The sequence below is a fragment of the Dioscorea cayenensis genome, chromosome 19 (assembly GCF_009730915.1).
Source record: "Dioscorea cayenensis subsp. rotundata cultivar TDr96_F1 chromosome 19, TDr96_F1_v2_PseudoChromosome.rev07_lg8_w22 25.fasta, whole genome shotgun sequence".
NCBI classification, from domain to species: Eukaryota; Viridiplantae; Streptophyta; class Magnoliopsida; order Dioscoreales; family Dioscoreaceae; genus Dioscorea; species Dioscorea cayenensis.
The window spans coordinates 14,078,624-14,101,259 of NC_052489.1; the positions used below are offsets into that span (position 1 = coordinate 14,078,624).

General features: G+C 35.5%; 1 protein-coding gene across 1 annotated transcript; it reads left to right on the top strand.

The window, feature by feature from the left end:
- The first annotated feature begins 11,134 nt into the window (after positions 1–11,134).
- On the top strand, positions 11,135–13,365 carry LOC120250109 (elongation factor Tu, mitochondrial-like). Its single transcript, XM_039258886.1, has 5 exons — positions 11,135–11,156; positions 11,510–11,700; positions 11,949–12,011; positions 12,468–12,708; positions 12,920–13,365. Exons 2-5 carry the CDS (start codon positions 11,626–11,628, stop codon positions 13,054–13,056), a joined length of 516 nt encoding a protein of 171 aa, XP_039114820.1. The 5' UTR covers positions 11,135–11,156; positions 11,510–11,625; the 3' UTR covers positions 13,057–13,365.
- The last annotated feature ends 9,271 nt before the right edge of the window (positions 13,366–22,636 follow it).

A 22,636-nucleotide genomic window follows, 5' to 3' on the forward strand; every position in this document is an offset into this window, starting at 1 on the left:
ACACTGTTGCCAACACTTAAATTGCAACTCCACCAGGCATGGCGGTGATCTAAGTTAGTGGCCACTTTGAATTGAGTAATTGAAACTGTTTTTAGTCTTAAGAAATTTGCAGAGAAGTTGCAAGAAAAGCATGAGGGATCTAGGTCAGTGGAAACCTCAGAGTGGTGCTTTTCTCAAGCTCAGTAATGGTGACGCTCTGTTCATTTGGGAAGGTCCTTCTCATTCTCCTTGTGGTGGTAATCCCCCTTTCGATTATACTATATTTTTTTATCAATCTTTCGTTTCAATAATGATAGTTTGCGATAAGGGTGAAGAGCTTTCATGGACAGTGGATGAGATCTCCACATCCCTACATAATGCCTCACTGTCAGTTGATAAGAAAAATCTAATTTTGAAATGTGATCATCTAATAGCATGTTGAGCAATGTGTTCTACTTGATGAGATTTCGTCAATTCTATATATGTATATATATGTATAAAAGTGTTCTGACTATAGATCTCTCATCCCTCGAAGCTTCTTTTTCTGGGTTTAATTTCATGTTATCAAGATAGCTTAAATTTATTCCATTTTCTTTGTGATTCCTTGTCAAGTTGGAAGTGTAATGTTGTTTATGGAGCTCAACTGCTTGATTGAATGCCTGTGTGATGGCATGGGATTATGATTAACATGTTAATGTTATCCAGGCTTGAAGGTTACTTTTCCGTGTGATGTTATGTTATCCAGAAGAGCATGTGGTATTTCTATTGAGTAGGTATTGTAGAAGAACAAAGTGTGCATTCAAGGCATTGGGCATGGTGCCATATGTTGTAGAATTGAATGAAAGAGGTTTGATGATGCCTCATAAGTAATTATCAGTATTTGTTTCCATTCAAAGTCTGTACTTTTCTAATTTTTATATATGATGCAACACCATTGTATAATTACAGTCCAATGATTACACAAGTGGAACTCCAACTATGGCAATTTGTGTATTTGTCATCTTAAAATGTGATTCAGACACACGACGTTGTGTGGATAGCTTTTCAATTTGGATGATGCATTTAAGTGATATTGTATTTTGTGACGTTGAATTGTAGTCGTGTATAACTTTTATTTTTTATTTTTAAATGATTGTTGATTCAAACTCATGTTATAGCCTATGTATTAATGTGCCTATGCCATGTGGTAGTTATGTAATTTCTTATTTTTGAATTTAAAAAATACCATTTATTATTTAAAATTAATTATAAAAGCATTTATTTAGTGACCTAATTAAAGAAATGTTAATTATTTTGAAATTTAATAAATAGTCCATCAACTTAATTAGTTGTTTTTGCTTAAATTAATATACATGAAGATTATAAAATAAATATTACTACTAATAAATAGAGGGGTAATTTCACCATCCCACTTACATAGTACCTCTCAACTTACATTAAACTAGACAATGGAAAAGTAAATATAGTATTTCTAGTTACATTAAACCAAACAACATCGATGTAATTTGAAATATAGCATTTTTACTTACATGTGATTTCACTTACACTATGATTATGGTGCTAGAGACCTTTTATTCGGTTTTCTCATCTTTACCAATTTTATTTTGAAGTGGTTGGTTCAGTTGGGGGAGTTTTCGGTTGTAGAATAACTTTTTCAATCATTTATCAGCCTAAAAATGTGAGCATGCCAGTATTCGGCCTGTGCTTTTTACCCATTCACTTTATTATAAGTTGTGGATTTGTTTCAGTGTGAAAATCAACCATACTGTAAAGTGCACAGCCCAAAAAAGTATGCCCTGAGCATGGTCATGCTTCTATATGCAAGACCGTGATCTGGGCACAATACCCATGCTTTCTACTATAGCAGTGTTACTATAGAAGTGGTACTGTAATAGAATTACTGTAGTTGAAGCACGGGGTGAAACACGGCCATGTTTTTATGAAGCACGACCATGCTTCGAAAAGCACTCCCTTGCTTAGCCTTTTTTCCCAACCCAAAACCCCCTTTTTAAGGTCTTTCTCCTCTCCCTCTTCCTCTTATTTATTTCACCTTGGTGATTCTTTGGAGCTAGAGGTGTGGGCTTGGTTGATCCCTATTCTCATAAGTTTGGAACTTCAAGATCCTTCCTTGCTCCTTGAGATCTAGAGGTAAGATTCTCATCATCTCCCTTCTTCCTTGTTCTTGGAATAAATGGTAGATCTAGGGTAGGGTGTAAACTTGAAAGCTTGATCTTTGTTCTTCTTCTTACTTATTGTTGTTGGAACTTGAGAAAGAGCATTTGCTTTGGTTTGTGTCCCTTTGATCTTGTGGAATCCATGAATATTTTTCTTCCTTGTTTTCAGGGTGTTGTATCTCTACTGTAGCACCAGTGAAATTTGGTTGCTTCTTTGGCTTCTTTCATTTAGAGTAAAGCTCAAACCCTTAGGATTCCATTAGTAACCCTGAAACCCAGTTTTGAACCAACCCTAATCCTTGTTAGGGTTGCATGCCTTGGTAAAACCTAGGGTTTCTTTCTTGTGCTCCTTCATTTGATTCTTGCTTGTTTTGTGTATTTGTGTGTATGTGTTTTGATTAGGTGGTGAGAGCTCGGCTCGAGGCAAGGAGCCAGTGGACGAGTAACACTGCCAGGGTTAAATTTCCTAAGCTGGGAGTGAGTTTTTTTATTTGCATAATTCTATTAGAATTCTATCTAAAGATTTCTATTACTTTATTTGAAAGTATTTCATGGTTTTATCACAATGAATCAATGCTTTGATTGATTTGGAAATGAATTTCTATATTATTGAATCATATAAGAAACTCTTGATGCTCGAATGAAAGTGTTTATGAGTATACCTATATTTTGGAGTTGAAATAATTTATGAGCACTTGTTTATTTAAAAATACTTCCAGCATTGATATTTGTGAAAAATGGATTACATCCCTTGTAATTAACTGTTGTCCTAGATATGAACCCTACGTTGAGATGTACTTTTATGGTTGGATTTTGATGGTGATTATAACTTGAGGCTAACCTACCCAAAGCAAAACACTCACGGCCAGCGTTTAGAGGGGGCGTGAGATGTTCCACTGATGTTCCCTCTTTCGGGAGGCACGGAGAATCCCCAAAGAGGTATTTCACAGAGAAACTGGATTACACCACACAGGATCTCGGTGGCCCAACATCAAGGGTATAAAGACCTTGATGACTCTAAATATAGTCGCAGCGGCAGCTAAAGTTAGAGAAGTTTTCAGGCCATTGGGTTTAAAAAATCTTATTATGCATTGGTTTCTACAAAATTATGATTTCTTGAATTTGAATACTTGAATCATGAACCTATCATTTTGTCTTTTAAAAATGTCCGAGATATGTGAATTTACATTTTGGAAGTCAGGTTTTTATATAAAAGAAATCTTTGAATTTTATAATCCCTTTACACATTTTGGGAAGATTGGTTTATTATTGAGTTAGGATGAAATTCGTTAATGCGTTTAAAACTCATATCATGTCATTCATGAATTTTGATTGTTGAGATTGTTAGTTGAACAAAAGTGTTTCTTATATGTTATTTGTGTTTTCTGTATACTTGTATATGTTGACCCATATATGCCAAAATGTTCTCATATATAAGAATTATTGCAAAAGTTTGGTTTGAATGATTTTATCGATTATTTGATATATTCTTATAGAATTATTCTAACCCATTCACTAAGTGACCTAGGTTACTCACCCTTTCCCTTCCATTCCAGGCTTCAATAGTTGTGAGAATTGCGGCGTGGTGGAGTGTTGGGTATCATCTAGTATTATTGTTTTTATTTTCTCTTTTCCAGTTTTTCGTACATGTATCTTTGATCATGTTTACATTATGTAAGAGGCATGGATCCACTAGTATCTTTGGCTTCTATAACATGTATTTTTCCATACTGTCTACCTTTTGAAAAAAAAATTGTTGTATTGTGACTTGTATAACCTTTTCAAATCTTGTATTCAGTTGTTGAAGTTTCTGCTTCCTCTGTGTTACCATTATACTCTGTACCTTGAGTATTTTGTATTTTTTATATTTGCATTCAGGATTGTGGAAATCTAGGATTTTGTTAGCCTTGCTGTGACTCGTGGATTGAGTGATGTGAGTGTTTATCCTCTAGTCGTTGCGGCGGTTGTCTCTTGTGGGGCCCACTAGCCGAAGCATGACAGTGATTTCACTTACACCTAACCAAATAACCACATAATCTGAAGGCCAATGCATGGAAATCGGCTCTGTCTAGTTCCTATAATCTATATTTAATGGTTGCATGCCTTTATCTCCAAGGAACCACCAATAATTTAACAGATTAAACTCTTCAAAGGAAAAACATAAACGGACATCGTCAATCCGATTTGTCAAGGTCAATAGTTGACATCTTAAAATTTAAAAGGTTGGTCTGGTGTACCGACCTCTTGTGTAGGTATTGCCAAACCTATGAATGAAATTAATTATTATGACAAAATTTAGAGAGCGGTAGTGTATATCTGTTTAGGCAAGCATAAAACGTGAATGGCTAGTTAGATGTGTTGAATTTAATGCAAACCTCGCTAAACATTTGAAAGAGGTTAATGATAATGGCAACATCCAAAGTGCAGTGGTGCATGCCTATTTAGGTAGCCATAAATCCTGAATAACTGATAGAGTGGAATAAACACTTTTGCATACCTCATCGAATATTTTGACAAAGTTAACATTTAATGAAAACATCCAAGGTGTAGTCTTGTGTATATGTTGTCAAACTTTTTTACAATTGAACAACAATTATAGCCATGCGCAAAACAAGGTAATGGCAGGCAATGTGTGGGGCAGCATAAAAACCCTAAGCTATGTGTTGAGAGATTCCATCTAATTTTTCACTAAATAAACATCTCACTTGCCAAATATATAACCGTTTGATCTAAAAAAATCAAACAAAAGCATGTCGGAGTGGATTTTTAACAGATGTTCAAACAACTAACTACATACTGATAGGGCTATACAAGCTCACTACATTTAAAATCGGTACAACAACAACAACAAATAATACACAATCAGATACTGGAAGTTTACTTTGTGAATGTGGAGGATGAGGCTCTCTTTGTTGTGAGATCCAAGTCCTCGATTTCCGTGTTTATGAACTGATTCTTGTACAAATTGTGAACAATACACATCATACGAAAGTCACCCTCACTTGTAACCTAACAACTAGTCCTTTTCTTATCAGGGATGATATACTTCACTCTTTAGAGTTTGGATGCAGACCCAATCTGGCTCAAATGATCTCCGGAACTTACTCCTATAGTGTAACTATAGTGAAGTTTCCGTAAGGAATCCATCATGTGATTTAAAAACTGAAAAAGAGATGCAATTACAAGTAACGGCAAAGACCAGGGTGAGGACCAAGATGAGATCTAAAGACCTTAAGGAAACTTTGCATATGGCAGGATTTTTCCACCCAAACCATAGATCAAGGGTAATTTAGTCTTTATAATTAATAAAAAAATGACCAAGAATCTGATTGGATATCCACAGGGTGTGCAGAGCCATTTTCAAAAAAAACAAGGCCTTCCATGTATATATAAGAGTTGGAGGTAGGGATGGCAATTTGTACCCTACCCAATGGGTATACCCGTCCCCATACCCGGTCATTACCCTCTTTGACCAAGTACGGGTACGAGTACGGGTATGGGTATTACCCGTTATTTTCTGAGCGAGTACGAGTCGGGTAAGGATATGCCTCTACCCTACCCGTACCCTTACCCGTTAAAGAGGGTACAGGTTTTACCCATACCCATACCCTTACCCTTATATATATATATATATTTATAAATATATATATATATATATATATATAATTTTTAATTAAGCTAAACATTTATCCACAATTTACTCAAGATACATTTTCATTGTGATTAATTTGAAAATAATACTTTAAATTTTTGCTTAATATATTATTTTGAATTTTATTTAATTTTTATATTTATATTTGATATAGCATAATATTTTTTTTGGATATAAATATTAAGAATCACAATTAAATTAAAAAAATTAAACATTATAAAACAAATATAAAAAATAATGTTATAATAATTTATTCTATAAATTATAAAAAATCATAAAAAAATAAGATACTAATAAAAAATCAATTGGTTATGAGAATTCCTAATAATGTTGTTTATATTCAAAATCTCACTAGACATTTATAAAATTTGAAACTATATAAAATATAAATAGTAGATATATGAAAAAATTTAAAACAAAATCCAAGATAGTTAAACATAAACAAAAAAAAAAGGTAGAGTTACCATTTAGTTCTAAATAGATGCCAATGAAAATTAACAAACTTGTTATTTTGTATAAATTAATTTGTTGAGTATAACTTTTATGTGATTATATAATTTAAGATAAACAAATATATATCAACTTGCAATTTTGAATTTATGGACATGTGTTTAAACATTGTATTATTATTATTATTATTATTATTATTATTATTATTATTATTATTATTATTATTATTATTATTTAAATTTATTTTTAAATTTAATTCGATAATTTGAACAACGGGTAAGCGGGTACCCTGTGGGTATACCCGTACTCTGCTGGTAAGGGTAAAAGTTTGATTTTTTGTATGAGATAAGGATTACAGGTATGGGTAAGAGTTTTGGTATACCCTATCCATATCCTACCCGTTGTCATCCCTAGTTGGAGGGCCCTATTTTGTCAAAATGGAATTATTAGGGCACCATATGGTAATTCCCATTTTTTAATACTTTTTCAAATAGTGAAGAGTAGATTATCAGAAAAAGTACTCACCAAGTCAATAAGTAGGTGATTACATGGACCGTAGTAGAGATTTTATGTTAGAATTTTAGCAGCAATGTTACTATGTTCTTTGTTTCTAAAACATTTTCTTTAGGGAGCACACTAATTGTTTGATGTGCTTTTTAGTGAATAAATTATCTCATGAGAAAGATTGTTGAAATTTCTTTTGGTAGTTATGTTCTTACTTAGAACTATAAGATTATATTAAGTAGAATTGAGGCCTTGTTTGCAATTGAGGCCAACTTACCCTAGGTATATATGTGACTGATCTATCCCATGCCAGGTTCAAGACATGAAGTAGGTTTGACAAATGAAAAATAATATAGAAAATAATAAGATGAAAGATAAATTAATTTATAAATTTCTGCAGTTTTAATGCCATTGTATATGTAAATGAATTTATTTATTTATTTATTTATTTTTTATTCATGTATTTTTATATATATTGTTGTAGAAATATGGCTAAGATATTTTAAGAGTGAGAGGCTCAAACCTTCAATTCTAGTGAAGGGGAAAATCAAATATTAACTCTTTATTGTGGAGATGACTTTTGATTCTACACTTGTTTTAATTTATACATTATGATGACGTGAGAGCATTTGGTGGGAGCAATGCCGCGCGGAGACAGAGATATTTTCTAATGACCATCAATATTATTAGAGTTATAATTTTTAACATGATATCATTTTTAGATTACTTTATGATTCCTAGGAATATTTTCACATGATCATGAACTAAATGGTCCCTGAGAGTGATGGGGTTCAATCTATAAGGACTTATAATAGTAGTATTTCTCAGATGATCCTGTTTCTGCGCAGCTCCTTGCTATGCTGAACTCTGATTCTGGGATTGATTTGGATGTGAGGTACTGGAGTCTGACTGCAAATGGCTCCTGCTAGGTTAAATCTTTCTACGATAGTCTTAATGATGGGGGACTCCGATGCCCGATAGTTAAATTCTTTTGGAAAGGCCCTTGCCCAAGGAAGGTCAATATTTTTATATGTTTCATATCTAGTAATGTTGGAGCACCAAAGTTTGAGGCCAGTGATTGAAGTAGGCTATGGAACATAAAAACAGTACCAACCTGGTTACCATTGTTTAAAGTGATGTTCTGCTGTAGAATGGGCAACAATCCTAAAGAATTGAAAAAAAGATGCCCTACAAATCTAGGTTTTGTCTTTGTGCATTGATAACCTGGAGAGTTCCAACCTAAGTTTTATTATAGACAGTTCTTTATAGGGAGGTGACTATGACATCACATGCTCACTATATTCATTTCACTTTTGGGTAGTGCTGTCTAAATTAATCTCTAACTTGATGAAGAGGATTTAAGGTATGTAATCTATAAAGTTATCTGGCAAATAGCTTCGCAGTTCCTGTGTAATAACTGACATTCAAATAAAAATTTAAGAGTGTTATTTAAGTTGAGAAAGTCATTACATCAAAAAGATAACTTTATATGGTTCTAGTCAGCAATAAATTATCTGCTCTGCTCTACTAATTATTACAAGAGAAATTTTGGAAGACATTGTTGGAAAGCATTTTGTCAAGAACAATTGCTGTGGTTAATCTTCATTACTACGCATGCAAAACTTTTGCATCTTTTTTGTTTCTCTGCTTCAATAGAAGACTTGGAAATTAAAGATTGCTTCTGATATTAACTGAATAAGCCATTTTTCTAGGATTATGAATGCTCAATAATCAGACAGAGTAGAAAAAAAAATGTATGTATATTCCTCAAAATTCTGCCATTCAATATTTAATTTTTGTAATCGTTTTATTTTTGTAATCTATGTTTATTAAGCAGCCGCTAATTGCAATGCTTCAATGCAACAACATAGTAAGTTCTTGTTGCCAAGACAGGCTTGCATCGAGTCATTTGATGAGATTGACTAGGCTTTAATTTAAACAAACAACTTAATTTGCAAATACTAAAGCTGCAACCAAGCTAGAACAAATAACTTTATATGTGCTGTTAATATAGCTTGCAGAACTTGTCTGTTCACCATGGGAAAACTACACTAACAGCATCCAAGGTTTTTAAAAACCCAAGATGGGTTTCGAGTCTGGGTTTTTTAAAAACCCAAGATGAGTTTCGAGGCGCTTCTCAACTGAGGCGAGGCGTAAGTCTCAAGGCATTTTGAGGCGTAAGCCTCAATTTTTTTTTTTTTGGAAAAAACAACAATATTGTCTACCAAATACAAAGTAACAAATATATTATTTTTATTTATAAAATAAATAATTTTTTGAAACTTATTAAAATATATTATTTTTATTTATAAAATAAATATTTTTTCAAACTTATTTAAAATATATTATTTTTATTTATATAAAAAATACTTTTTTAAAAGAAATTAATAAAATTATAACTTATCTTATTTGTAACTCATCTTATTTTATTTGTAACTTATTTAGTTGGTAACTTATCTTATCTTATTTGTAGTTTATCTTGATAATTTTTGTCATTTTTACATAATCTTTAGATTAAAAATTTAAAATGGTACGTACTACATGCAAAACCATAGGTGTCGATGAGTTTCTTTTATTAAATATTACATATATAAGTTTTTATTAATGAAAAAATATACATATAATTTTTTTTATTTGCTTTAGAAATTAGAATGATATTACAAAATCTTGATTTTTGAGACTTACGCCTCACACGCACTGAGGCGGTGCGTGTGCTTTTTTCCAATGAGGCTTAAGCCTCATTTTTTAAATTCAAAGCATGCGCCTTGAGGCTGTTCCCTTGCGCCTCGCCTTGAGGCGCAACTAAAACAATGACAGCAGCTATTACTAAGGTGGAGTCGTTGGATGATCTTCTCTAACACTCCAACTAATCAATGTTTTCAAAGTTTGAAAGTATAGTATTTATTAATGAGTGGTGTTTAGCTTGCAAGGCTTTAGTTTAGATATTTGCTGTGGCTCTCTCTACAGGTGTTGGCTGAAGAGGGAAAAGCAAAGGTAGTTGCCTTTGATGAGATTGACAAGGCTCCAGAGGAAAAAACCAGGGGAATTACAATTGCAACATTATGGATGTGTCTTTTTTTTCAATGACTTGAGAATTGATTTGTTGCAGAAATAAAATAGTCGTTATCTCTGATTTTGCAGGCCCATGTGGAGTATGAAACTGCTAAGCGACATTCTCAAATTGCCCTGGGCATGCAGATTATGTTATTATAGAGTGGTTGCAATTAATAGGTTGCAGAAGCTGGAAAACTAAAGGTTTTTTACTCTAGGTACAGTTCTTGATTGTAAGTTTAGCTTCTCTGTCTTTTTTTTTTCTTTCTTTTTATTTCTATATATTTCTTGGGAATGGTAGAATTCCTTGGTAACATATACAAATGAGAACAAGAATTTTCTTGCACAGTACTATAATGCATATTGTGTCTCTCTAATTTGTGAATCACTATGTTGTCTTGAAATATGGAAATCATCATTTATAAGTGGAGACTATGCAATGTTGGGAAGAACACTTGAGCACAGCAGTGCAAAAACAATAGGATCAATTTCTTCCCAGCGTTGATGCGAAATAAATGAATGGCATGATAAGCAGATCAATCACAAAAACAACAGAGCAAACTTGAAAGCTTCACTAAGATTAAAAGTGATACTATCACTCTACAACTTTCACTTTGTCCTCTTGAAAAACAAAAATAAATTCACCAAAGAAAGAAAACCACAAGATGAATTGATTAACAGAAATTACTCACTCTTGAGCATCTCCAGAATGCCTTTACACTGCTGCAGATAAAGCATGCCCCGTGATAGCACCTCCAGCCCTTTATTTTACAATCTTCCAAAGAACTTTTCCTTTCTACAGCACCCCCTTTCTCATCAATGAGAATTGTAACCCAACACCCTTATTATATACAAAGATACATATCTATCTATGTATATATATTAATATAAACTAGCACTTAAGGTATTCTTGTCAGACCATTCTAAGGGGTGCTGATTTGTTAGCTAATGTGTCAACATTACTGCAACTAAGACACACACACACACAAGTTTAAAAAATTTTCAGAAAACTTCTCCACATAGGAAGGGACATCAACCCAACATGCAAGACTATAAGCTTCATACAGTCTTATTTATTCCTTCTCAATGAAAAATGCGAGTAACCGTAACTTGCTTCAAGCGGGCCATGGCAATGCCAATGCGCCTCTTTGAACATTAGATATGTGAAACTTATGGAACTTGATTTGTTAAATGTTAGATCTATTATATGGTTGAACAGGTGATGCACTGAAGGTTAGAGCTAGTATACGGTTAAACTGGAAAATAAGGGAATTGAGTTTATTTCTATTAGTCAACCGATATGCTTGGTTAATGAACAGTATAATCAATTTGTACTTTGCTGCAAGGTATATTCTTCAGTTGCTTATTATTCTCAAATCCTTTATATGTATATATATATATATATATATATATAATTATGCATTTAGGTGTAGCGTATCATTGGTATCATTGGTGATTGATTGCTATACATTTAAATCAACTTTCTAAAGTTCATTGGCTGCAGACAACATTTTGTCTATATGACTATATGAGCAATTAAATTGCTTCTTGCCCCAGTGGTAGGACTGTAGAAGCAGTGGTAGAAGCCCCTTTTGTTTGTGCTCCTTGAGTTTCAAATTGACTAATTCTCATACATTCATTGAATTATTCACGACCTCTGTTATTATGGAACATGATATGTTCTTGTTTCCTGTTGCAGAGCTTCTAAGCTTCTACAAGTTCCCTGGGGATGAAATCCCAATCATTCGTGGTTCAGCTTTGTCTGCTTTGCAAGGGACTAATGAAGAAATAGGGAAGAAGGGAATTCTGAAATTAATGATTGCCGTTGATGAGTACATACCAAATCCCATACGCCAGCTTGACAAACCCTTCCTCATGCCAATCGAGGATGTATTTTCAATTTAGCTGATTGTGCTTTTTTTTACCTGTTTGTTAAACAAGATTTTGTCAGACAGATTTATAAGGATGATAGTTCCCCTTTGTATCTAATCTAAATGTTGAATTAAAATGCAATAGTGCTAGATGATGTTGTGCTTTCCGTATTTCCTTCATTGTTCTTATCTTGATGCTACCTTTTTGAGATTTTCCTGTTTAAATATCAAAACGTCATTTAGTAGCTGATGTCTTGGTTCATGTAGGCTGGTGACAATGTAGGCCTTCTTTTGCGTGGTTTAAAACGTGGAGATATGCAACGAGGGCAAGTAAGTAAAGCAGAAGAATCTTCATTAATATATTCTACAATGTATTAAAGCTACTTATGGAGCTTCTAAAGTGACTCGACATTCAGCCTTTGGAATCATTAATTTGTGCAAGTTTCTTTTTTCGAATATCTATAGTACACAAATAAGAGCAATATGAATTTGATCCTATTGCTCATTCTATGTCATACTCTGAATGTGATTTTTTTATTCCTTCTAAAAGATATCTAATCCAAATGTTTTGAGAATTTATTTAATGTTTTTATTCTATATATATTTCTTATGCTGGTGAGGATTTTGTCTCACCATTTTCATATCTATAGTTGTGGTTCATTTTGTGGTGTCCATCATCTCTACTAGTGATGCAAGCATTTGGCCATGCAGTAATGCTGTTTCAATGCTTGTGGTGTTGTTTTATGGCTTTTGTTGATGTGGCTTTTGTCATATTGATTATTGCAGGTAGTCTGCAAAGATGGTTCTCTGAAAACATATAAGAAATTTGAGGCAGAGATATATGTGCTCACAAAGGATGAAGGTTGTCGTCACACTGCTTTCTTCTCCAATTACCAGCCCCAATTCTACATGCAGACTGCAGATATTACTGGCAAGGTGGAATTGCCTGAAAACATGAAGATGGTGATAGCAGGTGATAATGTCACTGCAATGTTTGAACTGATATCTGCAGTCCCACTTGAAGCAGGTACTTCATTAGTTCATTACATTATTTTAAAATAATTGATGTGTCATGTTTGATGTAGTAAAGACAGTAGTTGCATGGAGGTGTCCAATCTTACATACCGGTTATCATATTCCCTTTCGATTGTGAATTTTTTTTTTTTTTAGTTAATAGGGTAAAGAGTAGCTGATGCAGACTGAATGTCTATTTTAATACCTTTCCTTTTGTGATATAGATGATTACTTCTTCACTCGCATGCCTCACGTACGGAAAAGGCTGACCCAAGGTGGTGTTCGTCTTGGCGCCACCCTAAATTGCATCTTCCTCAATGGGTACTCTCTCCTCTACCACCTACTTGGTGACATATTGTAGATATAAAAAGGTTTGTTTGAGAGATGTTTAGAGATGAACAAGTGATGCCAAGCCATGAACAGGGAGTGGTTGCTGGAGACCATGAGCTCAAGACTAAATCTTTGTTCTTGAGTTTTGGCCTTCCATTAGAGAAGAGCTTTAGCTTGAAACTCTAATGGTGTTCTTGTTGTTGTTGAAAATGGTGTTGCTGTTATAGTGAAGATTAAAAGCAAAGAGAGAGAGAGAGAGAGTTTTGAGAACATCTTGAGGACTTGTGTGGATGTGTGGCATTATGGTTTGTTTTCAAGTTATAATTATATTGATGCTTTGAGTGAGTCTTTTTCTTTATGACTTAAGATGTCAGGCATGCCCATTAAGTCTTGTCTTTTTTAATTATCTTTGTTTTTTATCTTTGGTTTCCTCTCCACCACCCTAATTTTCAGAGTAATGCTATATAGAGCAAAGCAGTCACATGACCCACCCACACGAATGACGTGGCTGGGTCACGTGGCTGCTTCTCTCTCCGAATTTTTTTATTTTTAATTAAAAAAAAACACAAAAAGAGGAAAAAGTCTCTCTCTCTCTCTCTCTCCTGCAACCCGAAATAGCCTCTCTCTCTATCGCTCTCTCTCTCTCTCCTGCAACCCAGCTGAGTGGCTGCGTTTCCCTCTCTTGTGCATCGCTCTCCTGGCCGCCGCTTTTCCTCTCTCTTGCGGCACGAGTCCCCGGCAACCACACGAACTAGTCCAGCACCCTCGCTCTAGCCTACTCCCGACGCCGTTTCACCTAGCTCCCGGCTCCTGCAACAATCTTCAGAACTTTCATCATGTCCCCAGATGAAGTGTGGTTAATCCTGCAAAAGTAAAATATAATTTTGCTATCCATCATTGATAAAGATGATAGTCCAGACCTATGCAGTCCGAGTGATCCTTGAGCCTGCACATTCAATCACAAACACAAATGTAAAATTTTGTATAAAATCCTAGAATTAAAAAATCATCCAAAACTCCAAATACAATAACCATTCAAACAAACATAATTTTTTTTTGTTCTTATTAAAAAAGTTATCCACATGAAGTGTGATTAATCTTGCAAAAGTAAAATATCATTTTGCTATCCATCATTGATAAAGATGATAGTCCAGACCTATACAGTCTCTTGTTATCACTAAAGCAATAAAAGTTGTGTGCAAGCAGTGGTCATGTTATAAAATGCATCTTGTAATTCATCTATGCAGGAGGCGGGAGCTGGGTGAATCGGTGTCGGGAGTAGCTTTGGGACCAGGCTGGAGCGAGGATGCTGGACTGGTTCGTGTGGCTGCCGGGGACTCGTGCCGCAAGAGAGAGGGAAAGCGGCGGCCGGGAGAGTGATGCACAAGAGAGGGAAACGCAGCCACCCAGCTAGGTTGCAGGAGAGAGAGAGAAAGAGAGTGATAGAGAGAGAGAGACTTTTTCGGGTTGCGGGAGAGAGAGAGAGAGAGACTTTTTCCTCTTTTTGCGTTTTTTTAAATTAAAAATAAAAAAAAAATCGGAGAGAGAAGCAGCCACGTGACACAGCCACGTCATTCGTGTGGCTGGGTCGTGTGACTGCTTCGCTCTATATAGCATTACTCTAATTTTCATGCTGATAATTAAAAAGCTAAATGGCTTGAAACTTGTAGCCTTCGAGACAAATTGTAAATTTAAATATTATTAATTTTAAAGTTGATTTTTTTTAAACAAATTTTTAGTATGTATCAATATTACATCAGTGGATATTCATTTTTAATTATTATTGAATTCTAGGTTGCCGGAAGAATATAAATATGAATATATGGAGCTGGGGACCAACAGCGACGGAACAATCCGCCGCTATAGGCATAAAAAATCCTATAGCGGCTGATTTTTTTCCCCGCTAAAAGCATATATAGCCGCTCTAAAATCCGCTGTAGACTTCCGCCACAACCGCTATTATGACAGCCGATTTAATGGCAAACTAAATATCAGCCGCTATGGGGTGTAGCGGCGGATTTAGGACCTATACTGGCGGATTTTTCCGTCGCTATAGATATATTTTCTAGCGTAACTAATAAAATTTCTAAGGGGTTGTTTGTTTGCCCGGATTTAAAAATATTTGTATTTGAAAATCATTAGATTTGAGAAATCCTTTGTCTATTTCAATCGATTTGAATCTCTTTTGTATTTTCAAATCCAAAAGTTCTGGGATTATGGGATTCGGCCAAAATGACCGAATTTCAAAATCTCATCTAGTGAATCCCATCCAGTTATTAAAATACTAATAATATTAATTACTTATAATATTAATTACACTATAATTATATTTTATAAATATTAAATATAATATAATTCGAGTATAATTAATATTAGTAACATAATATATAATTGATATATTATATTATATTAATTAATTAATAATTAATTAATATCATATTTTATTATAATAAATTAAATATATATATTAATTATAATAATTACACTATAATTACATTTTATAAAATATTAAATAAAATGCAATTATAGTGCAATTAATATTAGTAATATAATAAATAATTCATATATTATATTATGTTAATTGTTTTAATAAATAATTAATATATAATATTTTATTATTATAAATCAATTATATATTAATTATATTAATTACTCATAATATTAATTATACCATAATTATAAAATATAATTATAGTGTAATTAATATTAATAATATAGTATATAATTGATATATTATATTATATTAATTATTTTAATAAATAATGAATATATTATATTTTAATATAATAAATTAAATATATATTAATTATATTAATTACTCATAAAATTAATTATACCATAATTATATTATATAAAATATTAAATAAAATATGATTATAGTGTAATTAATATTAGTAATAAGTATATAATTATATATTATATTATATTAATTATTTATTAAAATCTAAATTTACAAATCTCTCCAACCAAACACAAATTTTTGTGATTTAACATTACAAATACATCCAACCAAACATTGGATTTAACTCTCCTGAATTTTCAAATACAAATCTACTGTATTTTCAACTACATCCAACCAAACACTCCCTTAAATGTTCCTCCACTCTGTGGGCTACAACAATCCCAGTTTTGGACTCCCCTCATCTAGCCTCTTTTGGAGATTAATGCGAGGAGCACAGTTAGAGTTTTTTTTTTTCTTTGTTACAAATATGACAAGTATAATAATAGACATGTTGAAAATTAAAAGTTTAATTTATGTGGCATCATCGGATTATACATAATGTAGGTTACAAATTCACATTTACAACAAAAAATTTGTTACTATTATTATGTTTGATGAGATTTAAACTCGAGAAGTTTTCAATATTCCACATCAACAAATTTCGTAATGGAATAAATGCCAATGTATTAGAAACTTTTTCCACCTTTTGAATAATACGTTTGATTCATGGAAATATAATAAATATAAGTGGAAATTGCTAAAAAAAACCCCTAAGTTTGCTATATTGCCAAAAAAAAACCCCTAATTTTGCAATCCCCAAAACCCCCTTCCTTTTACACTCCATGATTTTGAAACCCCCAAAGTATGTAACGGTGGTTAACGGAGTGATTTTTAAATTTTATGGACAAAAATGCCCTTGCACGGGAAGTCGTGGCTGCATCCATTTCGGCGGTGGGAGAGGAAGTGGGGGGTTTCTTAGGGCTACAGCCATTTGAGCCGTTTGCTTGTCTTCTCTCAACTCGCGTCTCCAGCCATTTTTGCACATTCTCTGTAAAATTCAGCTTTTCCCTTTCCACCGGTGTCTCGAAGGAGAAGTCCTGCGCAAGTATTCTGCATTTCATCAGTTTGCAATCTATGGTATTGATTATGGTTTTATGTTAACTATTCTGTTACAAAGAAACATTTTTCGGTTTTGTTTTGTGATTTTGTTTTTGTTGGAAGACATTGAAGCCTGCAGGCGGATTTATCGGCTGGGGTTTTGTTAGTCTGCAGGGAGATTTCTCGGCTAGGGTTTTGTTTTGTTTTACATTTTCGTCTGTGTACACGATCGAAATAGTTTTTCGATTGTTGTGATTTGTGTAATGTTTATAATGTACGTTTCCCATTTCAATAGATATGGTTGCAATTGTACAAATGAAGTCTCCGTTTAAAGAATGAGCTTTTACCGTTCAAATTTTGTCGTCTCCATTTAAATATTGGCATCCCTATTTAATAAAATAGGTCTCTGTTTAACAAGTGATATCACTGTTTAAGACTTGAGAGTTTACCGTTTAACAACTTATATTTCCGCTTAACAATTTGTGAATACGGCTGGCTGAATGTGTTGTTATTGTCACAGGCTTGTGATTATGGCGGTCAATCTAGTTAATGGGCGATGCTACTTGACACTGGTAGTGGAGACCGTGGCTGAATTGAAAGTTCACATGATCCCTCGACACTGGGAGATCATCCGAAGGACACCGTTTGCAGCATTTACTGAGTTGGAAGCTGTATTCCAAGAGCGGGCCCTTCTTGATTCTCTGTTGCAAAGGTACGATAGCCACACCAATAAATTCAGGATCGGGGAAAGCATGCTGAATTTCAGGCCTGAAGATGTGGCTTTCGTTCTTGGTCTGCGTTGCGATGGAGACGCAGTTGTGTTTCAGAAGAAGAAAACACGCTCAACTTTCGAAGAGAGGTATTTATCCAAAACCTACGAGAGACACAGAGACTCCATCAGGAGCACTCTTCAGCAACTCGTTCGACAGAGGGGAGAAGAAGAAAATTTTGCGAAACTACTGACGGTGTACCTCATGGGTACAATCCTCTTCCCAAATACCTCCTGCTCAGTTCCTAACTAGATCGTTGATTATGTCGATGATCTACCTAGCATGGGGCGATACGCATAGGCATAGGTGACGCATAAGTGGCTTATAGAGGACATTCTACAAGCATCCGCTCGAGTACAAGCTAGATGCGCGGGGAAGAAGACTGACACAAGATATATCAAGGGTTGCACATTCGCGCTTAACATCTAGTTTTATGAGCTGACTGGAACCGGAAAGAAAGTCCGTTTCTGCAAGATCCTAAGGATGTTGTGCTACGGTGAAAATACTTACCGAAAGCAAGCGAAGATAGAAACCAGTTTGTCATCTCTCGATGGAAAAGAGGTAATAAATCATGAACAATGTGTTTAACAGCAGACATTAATGTTTAAACATATTATTTACCGTTTAACTTTGTTCATTTACCGTTTAAAAAGTATTCTTCAATGTTTAAAACTTTTGTTCTCTGTTTACATTTATGCTATAATGTTTTAATATATAAGTTCAGTTTAACTATAGTTTTTATTTTTTAAACTGAATGATTTCGCTAAATTGTTTGGTTTACACGTGTTAGTTTCCTGAGCTGGTTCCGGCGAATGTTGATAAAGATATTTTTGTTCGGGCCAACCGTCGGTTGGATGCTATTGCTCCGGAACCACTTGCTCGAAGGTAAGATGAGAGGGCAACCTCTTTTGTGCGCGCTCGACGCCGTTCTCCTACTTCCAGCCCAAAATGCGCACGCATTCCTCGACGCCGGAGAAGCCCTGCCCTACCCCGCCAGATTGCAACACAACCACCGACGACGACGTCGATAGTCCCCCGATCGTGGCAACCCCCCCGACCGTGGCAACGCCCCAGACGGCACTAGGTGAGGATGTCACTCTTCTGCAAGCTTGCCAGATATTGATGACCGAGTTCCCTCGGCTTGTCGCTCGGGTTGAGGCATTGGAAGGCCGGTCACAATCGACAACGCCGTCCCTCCAAAAAAATGAAGCACCCGGAACGGACGCGGCGTCGGAATTCAACGACGACGACATCATCAGGGAGGCCATTCGAAATCGGCCTCATTCGAAAAGGCTTGCGAAAAAAAGGAAAACAATAATGCCTCCGTCTCCACCGTCTATTGATGATGAAACAATAGCAGCACCATCGGCTGATGCTGTTACCGTTGATGACATGGCCTTCACGGTGGAGAAGATCGCAGATGATGTTGCCATTGCCGCGGTTGATAAGATCAATGACTCTGTCATGAACACGATGGAACGGGCGGCTGACAGTGTGGCATCAAAGATGGACACAATTCCTGAAGAACAAGAACCAGCTAACATTGTGTCTCCCATTGGTGCTGTTGTCGTGGCCACGGTTGGGAAGGTCGTTGATTCTATTGTCAACGAAATCATAGTCACAGTGGAACCAACGGCCGACAGTGCCGCATCAAAGGCAGACACAATCCCACAACAACAAGAAGCATGTAAGGATATGTCTCCGCTTGATACTGTCGTCGTGCCCGCATCGAAGGAAGATGATGCTGGTGCTAAACACCGACAACCGTCAACAACAGTGCCGCATAATGATCCCAAAACAGCTGTTGATGAGGGTCAAGGGAATGGCGCCGAAATGACGACGAGAGAGAAGATCATTGCCAATCAAAAATTAGAAGAAGTTCGGAAAGTGTTTATTTCGAAGAAGAAAAAATACATTACCCAATCGCGCCTCAACAAGTACGAACAGGAGTTGATAAGGATCTTGCTCAACTGCCCTATGGACAAGTAAGTTTGAAGTTTTTATGGTATTGTTTAAACTATTACATGTTACCCTTTAAGTTATATATTTATGTTTAACTATTCCAGATAGAATTTAAACTATTATATGTTACCATTTAATTTATATAGTTAACGTTTAAATATTCGATATAGAATTTAAATAGTTGATGTATCAGTTAAATATTTACAATATTGTTTACGTAGCTCTGTTACCGTTTAACCGCAGCACTGTCGTGTGGAAGAATGACTCTGTCAGCCTCACATAGTCCAGGTTATTCGATCTTCTTGAGGGGAAGGAGATGGTCGCAGACGATATGATGGACGCTTTCGTATGTATAATCCAAAATTCACTGACGATAGTGCCATATCGTTATAAGAAGCGCACCTCCATCACACGACCACTGGCGCTGTTTATGTCAATGCAGGAAGACACACATGATACCACTATGGCTATGATCGGAGATGCCACGCGCAACTTGCATGATGTTGAAATTGTCATCCTCCCGATAATTATGAATGGCCACTTCCATGTCGTCGTTCTTGACAATGACAAACAAGAATACAGGCATTATTCTTCATTCCAAAGCAAGGAATACGATAAAGACGCACTAGACATGGTAAGTGCTTTAATAATTTGTGTTTGAGTAATAGTGTTTGGTAAATAACCAGTATTCTAATATCAACTTGTATACCTCCACAACGGAACCTATTCAACCTTTGTATCGACATGGAAATCGGTGAGTCAGCGACCGCAAAGTACCTACTTGTTCATGACACTGAAATCCCACGACAAAAACAAGGAAGTATCGACTGCGCCGTCTATGTGACGCGGTTTATCGATTAGTTACTCGTAGATGAGAAGTTACGGCTACCGCAGACGGACGTCCCTTATCTGCGATTAAAGTATGTTTCCCGCATACTTAAGGAGGGGAGGGCAGCCGGCATCATTGCCAAAGGGGAGTGTTCGAAAGCAGGTTGATAGAATACGTTTAGTTTCAAATGTAAACCAGTTTAAATTCAATTCATTATTTTCGAAGAACATGACAAATTTTGTTAATGTAAATTTACATGTATCTATATTTATATACTTGACACTTTTTTTAACCTTCTAGTATCATTGTTTAACTTGCACTTTCATTGTTTAATTTTAAGTTTAATTGTTTAACTGTCAATGTCATTGTTTAAATATCCATGTCACAGTTTAAGACGAACTAGTCACTTGTAAAAATAACTATTTACCGTTTAAAATAATAATGCCTCTATTTAAATACATGTGTTAACTGTAAGAATAAGGTTTCCTCTGTTTAAAAATGAAAAGTTGGCACACAATTAAGTTTGTTTCTTTTTAAAAATCAGCTGTTTTACAATAGCTAGTCGGCGACAGTTTCATTGCAAGATCTGCGATTGTGACTGGAGTCGTAGCAACGGCTGCAACATAACTCGCGGGACCTCAAAGGCTTGTGACTCGATACTCTATCGCCTAGGACGCCCAGGTTGCCTTCTCGTCACAGGCGATCGCAGACGCAGTTTACGATTTCCGTTCGTAGGCTTGTTATCGTCGGGTATGGGGAATATAGCTTCGTTATACGCCAGTTTGTAATTGTCAATAGTGAAGTAGCCGCTAATAAATCGATGAACATTGGTGTCTGTTTGCATTATTGCAGCGCAAGAGTGTTTTCACTGGATACCATAAACTTGCCACCTACGACATGAGCATGTTCTGATGGCAAGATCTATAGAGTAGCTGCACTAGTCAATCACTTCATAACGATCATCGACACAACAACCAACACGAAGATTTCGGCTATCCTCCACAAGTATCTCCACCTTCGAATGTATGTCCGGGCGCAAGTAGGTCTCCGATTTGTTCGCTTGCTCACGGCGGTTGCATAACATGCGCATCAACTTGAACCTGTACAGCGTACAACACAAATCTCAGACAAGGTTAAGGGAAGACATTGATAGTTAAACATAAACACACTTTATTAAACAGTATTATCATAAATTAAATAATGATGTAGATGGTTAAACACAAAAATATATTTGAATATTTATAAACTATTTAAAAGGATAATACGAATTCTTAAGTGAAAATGAACGTTCGAATACCTTATGGAGTCGACCATCTTCGTTACCGGCAAATGCCGAGCTTCTTTGATCCAAGCATTGAACGACTCCGTGACATTGGAATACATCTCACCCCAACGTTAGTCTCTGAACAGATAATTCGACCAATGTGCCATATCCGATTTATTAATCAAAAAGTGATGGGCTTCGGGTGATGTGGCATGTAGTTCATTCACGGTATCATCGAAATCTTTAGCCGTGGATGCCCACACAATACGAAAGTATATAGACCAGCACTCCTCTCTCAATGCCTTCCCTAGTCTGACGTTGGCTTTCATGAAATTGGCCTCTAAGTTTCGAAGACACTATGCATGTGGGGGAAGAAGGGAAGACTCTCGCAATAGCGTTCACAAAGCCCTTGGACCTGTTCGAGACGAATGTAATTATCTCATGATATTCTCCTTCCTCGTATAAAGCATCACCTAACTTGGATATGAACCAAGTCCAATTGGCATCAGTCTCGTTGTTGACAATACCGAAGGTGACGTGGAAGAAACCATTATTTCCATCTTTGCCTGTAGCACCCAGTAGAGTACCCCGATACTTTCAAGGAGGTGGTTACCATCGACAAACAACAGCGGCCTGCAAGCCTTCTTGAATCAGACAATACACGCTCTGAAAGAAAATAATGCATGTTTAAACCGCTCACCATCTTTTTCCACAATCGCAATGCTACCGGGGTTTGTCTCAACCACCTTATCCTCGTACCAAAGCAACAAATAATAGCTGGAGATGTCGTTGCCGTCGAGCATCACCCGGGCATTCTCTTTTCCCAACCAAGCCTACTTGTATGGAATGTGGACACCATGTTCCCGCAACATGTCCTTTTGAATATCGATGGCTTTGTACAATGGTCGGTCTTTGAGTTTCTGAATCACTCGTGCGCTTACCCATTTTTTGGACGCTTTCGGGTGT

Bases quoted from the DNA above. Each gene is read 5' to 3' on its own strand.
- LOC120250109 (XM_039258886.1), top strand. From the start codon at position 11,626: ATGATTGCCGTTGATGAGTACATACCAAATCCCATACGCCAGCTTGAC. The intron at 11,701-11,948 runs GTATTTTCAATT...TGGTTCATGTAG, and splicing joins TCCTCATGCCAATCGAGGAT to GCTGGTGACAATGTAGGCCT. The intron at 12,709-12,919 runs GTACTTCATTAG...TTTGTGATATAG, and splicing joins TGCAGTCCCACTTGAAGCAG to ATGATTACTTCTTCACTCGC.